Source organism: Cupressus sempervirens, chromosome 10 (assembly GCF_028749045.1).
Source record: "Cupressus sempervirens isolate cs-2001-9-10 chromosome 10, ASM2874904v1, whole genome shotgun sequence".
NCBI classification, from domain to species: Eukaryota; Viridiplantae; Streptophyta; class Pinopsida; order Cupressales; family Cupressaceae; genus Cupressus; species Cupressus sempervirens.
In genome coordinates, this window is record NC_143127.1 from 457801059 (window position 1) to 457813079 (window position 12021).

Consider the following 12021-nt stretch of genomic DNA (forward strand, 5'->3'; position numbering starts at 1 on the left):
GGTGTTCATGAAGGTCATCAAGGAATTGATGAGTTACTTCCAAAAGGACTTAAAAGCTATCCTAGACAATTTAGTACATTTCCTTACTACAAGAACCTCCCAATCATTTATTTGTTTGATGCTATACATATAGGAAAGAATGTAACAAAGAAACTATGGAAAATATTGGATGGAAGGCATGACAAAGAAAAATTGGTCAAAATTTGTAATGACATTAATGAATCCAATCATGCATTGAAGTTTTTCCTTGAATCAAATAGCAATAGTAACCAAATTAAAATGAGTGTCGTTCCTTGGTAAATAATGCAACAAAAAAATGATGTCATATTTGAAGCCATTATAAACTAAATTTCTCATAGGATTTGTTGCAAGAACAAGAAATCTCATATCAAAGAAAGGAGATTTTGGTTCAAGGTTAAAAATGCATGATTGACATTCCTTTATCAAGGTAAGTCATGTTCTTCTCTATTTACAATAAATTTGTAAAGCATCATGTACTTTTTATTGTTTTATTGTATAATATATTGAAAATATCATTTTATTATTATTGTAGTACATTCTACCTCCATCTCTCCCATAGAACTTTGACAACATGAGTGTCAAAAAAGTTATATATGATCTTGGGAAATACATAAGGTTAGAAGTGTTATTTGTTAGAGTTGTTATATAGATATCATTTTTTCATCTTGCTTGTCTTCTTTTTAAATTTATTGTATAATTCTTTGTAGAGTCTTATTAATACATTTTTGCATGATGAATATCTTTAAGGTGGTTGTCATCTAAAGATATTGATAAAAAAGACATAAAGCATTGGAAGAGAAAAAATCCTCATCTTTTGTGTGAGATGCAAAAGTGTCTACCTTAAACTTTTTTCAATGCACAAGAACATTAGCTCATACATCTAGTTGAGGAGATTAAAATTGTGTGGACCTATACCAACTATGTCAATGTGGATCATTGAGAGGCACTTGAAATTTTTGAAGGGCTTGGTTTGACAAAGAGCACATCCTGAGGGTTCCATGGTTGAGGGATATATGGTATACCAAACCATGGTGTACATTAGTGAATATCTTCCCAAGTTTGTATCAAAGATCTTTGTAAATTGTATTTGGGATCCCAACTCCATGAACAGATTTGAAGGAGTACTTGATGGGGAAAAGTAGATTAAGGAAAGTGAGAAGTAATTATAAAATGTTGTTGTAGTTAATTAATTCTTATCCATCATCAATATAAGTAGTTTCTAAATGGTTTATTTATTTTATATAGTTGGTCATGAGTGGGATGCACTTCATTTTTTTATTGCAAACAATCTTGATTACGTGATGGTATGGATTGAATGATCTCAACAAAATGATTGCTCATTAACATGGCAAGGTGTTGCTTCATTGGTTAAAGAAACTCATCATACTTGAGATCTCAATGCTATGCCAATGTTAATTGATCTAGAAAATGGTTTAAGATGTGGAAAGGTACATATAAGTTAGTCTATCATGACCCATTTATTTAATATCAACTCACAAATGGACATGCATAATTTTCACATGTTTGAAAAATAATAGGTCAAGCACCACAAAGCTATCTACTATAGTTTTCATGAATTTCACATTAAAAAGGTGGATGACATGATGCAGGGCACTACTCTTAATACCATAAACTCATAACAGAAACAAAGAAATAATAACAAATGCAAGAACAAAATATGAACTTCTTATTTGTGCCACAAATACAGAATTATAGAATTCATAAGTACAATATGCTAACCCACATGGGTGCCTTCAGTACAATAATTTGCAAGACAAGCTATGAATTATCACCCAGAGCTATCCTAGACAATGTTTGGGTCTTTCTTACATAGGTAGTTTTATGCCACCTAGGAAGGTTCTAGATGCTCAAACTTAATGCCTAGGGTTGACAAATCCTAACAAAACATATAAAGTTGGCCAAATATATCTTTAACAATTATTTTAGAAGTTTAGGATAGTCTAACTTCAAAAGGCCATAACTCACAAATCATTGCTCTGATTGGCTATTATAACCACTTTTTGTAAACACCAGCTCTTGATCGACAAGCTTGAAACTATGCTAGTACCCTTTCATCGAGTTTTAGGACCTCATCTAGGCACTCTAAGGCCTCCAATAGTGAGCCTAAAGATTTTTTGAGCAAATATTTCCACCAAAAATCTACCATAACTTCTAGGATACTGAAGTTGGAGCAATGAGATTTTTATGGTAGGCTTATCTATCTAAAATGGACCTTCCTATAGAAAATGAGAACATTCCAAGCTCATATGACAAACTTACTGTTAGAAATGGAAAAGGAAATCTGTAAATAAGCAAAACCAGGAAAGAATCTAAGTGAGTAAATGCATGAAAAGATATTACCATAAAATAGGAGAGAGAAAGCTTCAAGTTCCAACACCATGAGACAAGATATTTGGAAAGGGGAAAGCAAAGAAAACCCCTTGTGACATTATGAATGAGGCATGAAAAGCCTAAGAAGAAAAAGAGAAAGAGCAAGAGAGCAATTGCTCATACAATAATGAGAAGAGGAAGAAACCTCATTGTTAAATGAGAGAAGAGGGTCATCTCTTAAATAGAGATGAGAGAGAGGAGTTGGAATGTAACTCCCATGTCTATGAATGCCACCATTCATATGTGTGTGAGGCCAAGTGTGAGATTCCTCTTAAGGAGGAATAATCTAAAATTAGAAATTACAATATATATGTGTCCTTACATATTCCACTAGATGACAAAATAAGATGTAGTGGAAAAAGGACAAAAAAGAAATATATTAGGATACCTTGGCTTATATCCTAATATATTATAACAATAGAGAAAGGAGATCTAACCTTGGTTTATAAACACACCAAGGAAAGATTACAACTTCTAACACCCCCCTTTAATCTTTACTTGGGGTAATGACATCAAAGGGTATTAAACCCATAATTTACAAAAATCTGCAACTTAATCTTCAATATGAAGTAATTTGATTGTCTTCAAGCCATATGGAACATTTGTAGATCCAAGATAAGTACATGAGTCCTTTGAATGTGATCATGTGAAAGCATAGATGCCTCTTCATATGTGGAAAATCAAGAAGGTTCCTTGATGGATCACCTGAAAAAAAAACAACAAGACAAATATCCACAAGTAGAATGCCATCATATATGCAAATTCGAAATCCTTTTGAATAAGGATAAAAGTCTCATAGAGAAACAACATGTTACCACAAAAAAATGGAGATAACCTGATATCAAGATAAAGTATATGCTCAAAATATTGTCAACAAGGACAAATTGAGTAAAAAGCTTGATCAATGCTCTCATGAAAAGAATATTATACTAATGCACAAATGACCATAAACAAGGCCAACTAATGATATGTGCATCAACATTGCATCAATCATGTGGATATAGACAGTCCACTAATGAGTCATCCCACTACAGGTGAATGGGTCATGACTCCATCACCTACATGACCCACGATCTAGGCAATAAAGTATGCAGATCATTATCACATTAATATATGAAAATAACATAAAGGAGAGACATGCTGATCAAAGTAGAATTATCATGGTTTTTGTTAGGATAATCAAAAGAATGGATTATGAGGATATAACAACATATTGCCTTCAAATTGGATCAAATCATCTGAATTTGGAGAGAAAACTCCAATAATAACATCCTCTTCATTGAGGAGCAAAAATGGAACAATATGGAGGGAAACTCCATATATATCAACCTTTCAAAGTAGAGCATATAGAATCAAATGGAGGGAAACTTCATATAAATATCAATCTTTCAATAAAACCAAATGGAGGGAAACTCCACAAAAATATTATCCTATCAAAATGGAACAAATAGGATCAAATGGAGGGAAACTCCATATAAAATGTGTGCACACCAATGTAGGATGGAGGGATACTCCATGGGCCAGATAAGGAAACTATGTATCAGTTATACTGAGGGGACCTACATAGTTAACCTTGAAAAAATTGGCTCCCTATGCACCTCAAAACAAATATCATATAAATCATGTATATCAATGGTATAAAACCATAAAGTGCCAACATGGGCATAGAATGATTCTATAAAAGCATAAAAGTGCAGCTATGGGCACATCAAAATATTAAAATGAAGGCAAATGTGTAAGATTACTCATAATCCAATCAGAATTAAGTAAAATGAAGAGATTTAAGGAAGATTAACTAAATATAGATATCAGGTATAAAACTCCATTGAGGGTAAACATGAGTATTTAATTCAAAGGTATGTATTAATTTCTAAATTATTATAATCATAAATTATATATTTATCTGGGCATATATGTGGGCCCCCATATATACTCAAATAAATATACGAAAATAGATTGGTTAAAGAAAATAATCACCTTTCCATACTTAATATTTTGGAAAGTCACAATATTTACCTTGGTTCAAAAATATAACCTCACAGTAATAAGAACATAAAGTCATGGGGCAAGAAAAGATCTCTCCAATTTTCTCATACTAGGAGAGAGAAAGCTTAGTAATTAATGATAGAGGTTAGATCTGGCAGATAAGAATATACTAAAAGGAGTTAAAAAACTTTTCTAAAAAAAGTTTGAATAAAGCTTGTAATGAGAAAAGAGATTTAAAATAGAATATTGCACTTGTCTAACAATGAATGATTTCATGTCAAAAATAGGTTGACAAGAGGCAATGAGAAAAGCAAAAGATGCCTCTGTCAGAGCTCAAAAAGGAAAAAAGAATCTTGCATGCTAAAAAAAATTTTGACATGCTAAAAAAAATGGCATTGGCAATTTTTCACAAACTTCCTCACAGGGTTGTACACCCGCAATAGGCGATCCACAGGAAAACGTGAATAAAAGCACAAAAGCCCATTTGATGCGGTATAGCATGAAATCTTTATTTTGTAAATAACTGTCTAAGCCCTCCTTTGATTAAAAAAAAAATCAGTGTTATAAAGCCATGTTGTTAAACCTAAGTACAGAATCCTCCAAATGTCATATTTACCCTATTCAAAAAATTCATATTGAAAAGTATTCTACCGCCTCTTCTTGCCAGACTTTGAAGAACTTAACTTTGATGGGGATACAATTATGTATACAAACAACCCCACAATTGAGAGTACAGATGTAACTGGTCCATACTTGGCCTCTAATTTCTTTTCCCATTCATACTTCTTTTCAGGTGGTCTTTCTGCAAGGATATCAAGAGGTTCAATGGGAGTTGAATAAGCTTCCTGCAAAGAAGACTTGGTTGCAACACGATATTTCACAACTGCGGGTCTTCCATAGAAAAGCCCTTTGACTTTTGTTTCCAGAATAAATAAGTGAGAAACAGAAGCACCAACGTCAAGCTTATCCCATGAACATGAAGTGTTACCGCTTACAAGATTGAACATGTCACTAGGCCAGCTATCATCATTGAGACTGATGTCATAAGCTGTAGTGGACCCTCGATTGTAGAGATCAATGGTGACTGTAACTCGCTCGGATTGAGAAGAAACCTTAGACAGAGTGGCCTTCTTGTGAACCACCATGAATGGTATCTCCACTGAAAAATCCGCACACAGCAGGCTTAATATAACACCGACAAATAAAAACATCTTCTGTTTCTCATAACATATGCCCTCTATAATTTGGAATTTGGGAAGAAAAAAATGTGTTTACTTGGATATGCTCAGAATGGAAATATAGAGAAAGCTTGTCAGATGTTTGACAAGATGCCGGAAAGAAATATTGTCTCCTGGACTGCAATGATTACAACATATACTCAATCTAGGCGTGGGGATGAAGCCCTGAAACTTTTCTTTGAAATGCAGAGGATGGGCACATAGCCGAACCAAGCCACCTTTTCCACCGTTCTCAGTGCATGCGCTTCTCTCAAGCAGGGTAAGCTAGTTCATCTTGGCATTGTCGCCCCCTTTGGAACTAAAAGGAGCGCCCGCACATGCATGGCATGCAAATGCAGGATTTGAAATTATACTCATAAAGGGACTTCCACTGGAGGCGAAGGAGATGGAAAAGACGGTGGAGTTGACAAAGAGGAGCATTATCAGAAAACATTTGAGGAGAATCCTTCCACTCTGATATTGCAAATCCAGATCAAATTGAAAATTGAGGCAGTAGAAGTGAATTTGCAAAAGATTTAGTGCCATTGTTAGGGGCTCCAGTGATGTTGAGAATAGAAGAAATGAGATTATAAATCTCAACGTTCTCAAAAGATGGCACTTATCCATTATGTGGGGTTGTTGAGTAGATATCCCACAAGGCTCATTTCTAGCAGCAGAAAACATTGAATATGCAGCCATTCCTTTAACCAGCACACTAAAAAACTCTAAATCACCTCCAAAAATCACAAATGATTAAACTCCAGCAATGGTCACATACATGCAGAAATTCAGCAAGAGCATAAGTCCAGCCAAAGACTTCACTATTCTCAAACCCATTTTGACAAAACTTCAAAATGATTTCAAAAAAGAGCTATTTCACAGAGAGATCTCAATATGATTCAAATTGTGAAATGAACAAACTAGACAACTCCTTTGAGTGCTAGAGGCACAAAGAAATGTTTTGATCTGCTATTAACAAGATTTTAAAAAAATGATATCTAGATAGGAAAACCCTTTTGGCGGCAAGCTTGCCAAAGGGGTGAGATGAAAACTAATAAAAAATAAGAAGTAACCTGCATAAATTAGAGCAAACAGAAGTTAATCGGGTTTGGCGGTAAACCAGCCAAACCCAAAAAAAAATTCAATTTCTTCCATCTTAAAAGGATTAAAGAAGAAATTAGTGAAATCTCTCTCAAGAGTCTCCTTCGAATCATACCTTCATGCAAATACTCAAAACAAAGATTAAATGGCTCTGATACCATGTTAGAAATGGAAAAGGAAATCTGTAAATAAGCAAAACCAAGAAAGAATCTAAGTGAGTAAATGCATGAAAAGATATTACCATAAAATAGGAGAGAGAAAGCTTCAAGTTCCAACACCATGAGACAAGATATTTGGAAAGGGGAAAGCAAAGAAAACCCCTTGTGACATTATGAATGAGGCATGAAAAGCCTAAGAAGAAAAAGAGAAAGAGCAAGAGAGCAATTGCTCATACAATAATGAGAAGAGGAAGAAACCCCATTGTTAAATGAGAGAAGAGGGTCATCTCTTAAATAGAGATGAGAGAGAGGAGTTGGAATGTAACTCCCATTTCTATGAATGCCACCATTCATATGTGTGTGAGGCCAAGTGTGAGATTCCTCTTAAGGAGGAATAATCTAAAATTAGAAATTACAATATATATTTGTCCTTACATATTCCACTAGATGACAAAATAAGATGTAGTGGAAAAAGGACAAAAAAGAAATATATTAGGATACCTTGGCTTATATCCTAATATATTATAACAATAGAGAAAGGAGATCTAACCTTGGTTTATAAACACACCAAGGAAAGATTACAAATTCTAACACTTACTAAAAATAGCAAGTTCCCATAAATAGTAACCACCCTATCTACTAGTCCTTATTAAAATAGAAAAGACTAAAAATAAAATATTTTTGGTTGATGCAAGATTTCCCTTACACCTAGGATGCTCCTGCATCAGACACTTGGGTTAATTTGAGAAGTGACCTCATCATGTCTCAGGTGTTTAGAGGAAAATCAAGATGGTTAACTTCCTCCTTTGCTAGCCATGATGAATCCTCAACTGGTCTCCCTTTCCATTTGACCAAATATTCCTCATAAGTTTTGTTTTTGGTACTTTTTTCAACACTACTATCTAGTATCTCCTCAATCTCCTTTATAGCCAAACTAGCTACTGGAATGCTCCACTATGCTTTTGCAACTTCATCTCCATCACCTCCTTCATAATACTTTGTCAAATCTGAAATATTAAATACTAGTGAAATATTCAATTTAGCAGGAAACTCCACTTCATATGCATTTCCAAAATCATGCCTTTTCACTATCTTGCATGGTCCAAACTTCTTCATCTTCAACTTATCACATGTACCCACTAGAAAATGCTCATTTCTCAAAAATGAACCATGACTTCATCTCCAATCTAAAATTCCTTATATCTCCTTTTCACATCTACCTTAGCCTTATACTATGTATTCATCTTCATGATGTACTTCCTCACCTCCTCATGGATGTTCTTCAAATGTTTAGTAAAATCTTCTGCTTCAGCACTACTTATCTCACCTTTATCCAATTGCCTCATATTTAGAAGTATTTCTAGGACTACTCCCACATACAATCTAGAATGGTGATTTACCAATACTCCTATTGAAAAAATTATTATATGCAAATTTTTCCTATGGTAAAATCATATCCCATCATTTTGGTTTATCTCCAACCAAGAATCTCAACAAGTTTCCTAAACTGCGATTCATAGCTTCTGTCTATGCATCAGTCTGTAGATGATGTGATGAATTGAACTTCAAATTTTTCTTCAACTTCTTCCATAATGTACACCAGAAATACCCAAAAAATTTGGTATCTCTATCTAAAACTATACTCTTTGGTAGACCATGTAATCCCACCACTTCTTTGAAAACAACTCTACTACATGTACAACATCACTAGTCTTCTTGCAAGGAATAAAATGTGCCATCTTTGAAAACCTGTCAACCACCACAAAAATGGAATCATGCCCACACTATGTCCTCAGTAATCCAATAACAAAATCCATGCTGACATCCTCCCACGGCTTCCCTGATACAGGTAATGGCTAATACAACCCTGTATTCTACTTCACTCCTTTCACCATCTGACATACTTAGTAACTTTGTACAAACTTCATCACATCTTGCTATAACTATGGCCGGTAATAATTTTTAGCAACTAAATCTATAGTTTTATCTCTACCAAAATGTCTAGCCAATCCTCCACTATGCTTCTCCTTGATGAGGTTCTCTCTCATTGAACTTCTAGGAATGTACAACTAGATTCCTTTGAACAACATACTATCTTGGATCATAAAATCCAACCACTTTGTCCTATCAAGTGTAACAAGTCCTATACAAGCCTTCCACACTTCACCAAAATTAGGATCATCTAGATACAAAGTACTAAGTTCCTTGAACCCAACACCTCTATCTACATTTCTATCAACAAAATTTGTCTTCTACTAAGAGCATCTGCAACTTTGTTAGACTTCCAACTCCTGTGTTTCAAAAAAAATTATAACTCTACAAAAAATTAACCCACTTTAAATGCCTTTAGTTCAATTTTCCTTGACTATTCAAATATTGTAAAGCTTGATGATCAATATACAAAACAAACTCCTTAGGAATAAGATAGGTCTCCACTTCTTCAATGCTTGAATTATGACATAAAATTCCTCTGTTGCACTCCTTAGAGTAGGCCATTCGAGGATAGCCTTCACTTTCTTTGGGTCCATTTTCAAACCTTCTCTTGAGACTACAAATCCCAGATACACCAACTCTTTCTTTACAAAATTGTACTTCTTTAGGTTTATCAACAACTTTTCTTCCTTCAATTTATCAAACACCTTGTGAATATGAATCAAATTCTCCTCCAATGTCTTACTAAAGATCAATATATCATCTAGGTAAACAATGACAAACTTACCTAGAAACTCCTTCGATACCTCATTCATGACCCTCATAAAAGTGCTCGGTGCATTGGTTAGCCCAAAAAGCATGACAAACCACTCATACATTCCTTCCTTTTTCTTGAAAGTAGTCTTCCATTGATCACCTTCTCTTATATGAATCCGATGGTACTCACTCTTCAAATTTATCATTGTGAAATACTCAACTCCACTCAAACAGTCCATTATATCATCCATCCTTGGCAATAGAAATCTATACTTTATTGTAATCTTGTTGATAGTGTGAGAATCTATACACATCCTCTATTCTCCTTTCTTATTTGGTGCTAATAGTACTGGTACAACATATGGACTTAGACTCTCTCGAATCAACCCCTTCTACAACAACTCATGAACTTGTCTGTTCACTTTCTACTAGTGTCATTCTGTACACTACCTTATTTGGTAAACTAGCTCCTAGAACCAAATCCATCTGGTGACGGATCTTCCTCATTAGGGGCAATCCATCAGGTACATTATCTGATAAAATATCAAAAAACTCTCCCAACATATTTGCAACTTCTGTAGGTACCTCCTCTACTTCTTCTTTACTATCTTTAGGAATTATAGAAAAACACATATGTTCATGCTCCATACCTTTAATAAACTCTTGTCCATCAAAAAAAACATATTCTTGCAGCACTACATATTTCTTTACCCTTCAATGGCTTCAACTTATGTTTCACTCCATCCTTAGTTAGAGTGTAGGTATTTGCTCACCCATCATGTACAACATGCCTGTCAAACTTCCACGGCCTACCCAACAACATATGACATATGTCCATAGGTATGATACCAGATAGTACCTCATCTTGGTAGCTTCCAATCTCGAACCTAACTGAGCACTACTCATTGACCATGACTTTGTGGTCATCTTGCACCCAAGCAATGTGGTATGGATGCGGGTGTTTCTACTTGTGTAGCTTCAACTTGGTGATCATTATTTCTAATACTAGATTTTTAGTACTTCCACCATCAATGATCACATCACAACACTTATCTTCACATATGTACCTTGTGTGAAACAAACTCCTTCTTTGCTCAGGTTCATTCTCACCACTTAGCAAGACTCTTTGGTTAACTAAGACTTCTCCTCTTTTAGCATCTTCAAAATGTGAGGATCTAGTATCTTCATCAACATGTACAACTCTAGCCTGGCCTTCTATTCCTTGATCTATCCTTCCTTGGCACTGGGTAAATTCAAATTCTCTATGCCCTTCTTCTCTATACTGAAAACATTTCCCAAAGAAGCCTCCTCTTCCAAATCATTGTCCTCTACTTCTTCCTCTCTGGTCTTTATTTTTCTAATCATGGAAATGATTGGAATTGTTTCCCCTCTAGTTTTGAGTGCTACTTCTACCCTCATCCTTGTTCTTTTGATCATCATTATGACCACTATAAGATCATCCACCAAATCTTCCACCACAACCTCTTCCACTGTTCTTATTGTCAAACTCCTTGCTCAACTTCTCCTCAGCTCTTAGGGAAAACTAGTACGCCCCCTCCATACTATTCATTCAAGCTAGACTCAACTTGTTCTAAATCTTGGGCCTTAACCCATTAATATAATGAGCAACCTTCTCCTTATTAGCTTTTTCATGGTTGATTCTAATGAGAACTCGGTAGAACTCTTCAATATACTCTTGAAAAAAATTTCTCGCTTCCTTCAACCCTTGCATCTTCTTCAACAGATCAAGCTCATAATCCACAGTAATGAATTGTCACTTTAGTTTATCTTTCATTTGATCTCATCTAGTGATTTTGTCCTTTCCCTTTCTATTTCACTCCAACTGAACCTCCTACCACTAGATCTTTGAATGTCCCTTTAGTTTTCCTTTGCAAACTTGACCCTATCAAGATTATCAATATCTTCATACTCAAATTACTCCTCTAGTTCATTGATCCAATCGATCAACTCCTCTAGATTAAGATTTCCCAAAAATGTGGGAACCTCAAACTTAGGTCTTTTCCCAATATTGGAGATGACCCTAAAAAGCCTATCTTCCTCTAGATTTAGAACTGCCTCTACTTTGGCATATTCTTCTACTTCGTCCTCATCCTCACTTTCATCTATTATAGGAAGATTTATTCCTCTTCGCATTTGTTCTTCTAATTCTTTCTTTTCCTTTGGAGGGCTCAGAAACCCTCAAGTGTAACACCTACAACTCTTTCATCATGTTCTCTTCATGGAGGCATTTTGTGCTTCTACTAAAACCCTAGTGCAAACTACCTCACAATTGATAATTTGTCTACACACTCAGCCCAAACCATGATCCTAGTGCAAACTACCTCACAATCGGTGATCTGTCCACACACTGAAGAACTCTAGCTCTGATACCACTTAATGCAAGGTGCTCCCCTTAATACTATAAACTCATAACAGAAACAAAGAAACAACAACAAATG

At 35.0% G+C, this 12021-nt stretch overlaps 1 protein-coding gene across 1 annotated transcript; it reads right to left on the reverse strand.

Moving 5' to 3' along the window:
* Window positions 1-4962: 4962 nt before the first annotated feature.
* Window positions 4963-5609, reverse strand: LOC149534673 (uncharacterized). Its single transcript, XM_089806059.1, has one exon. The coding sequence runs from the start codon at window positions 5607-5609 to the stop codon at window positions 5046-5048; it is 564 nt and encodes a 187-aa protein (XP_089662185.1). The 3' UTR covers window positions 4963-5045.
* Between the last annotated feature and the right edge of the window lie 6412 nt (window positions 5610-12021).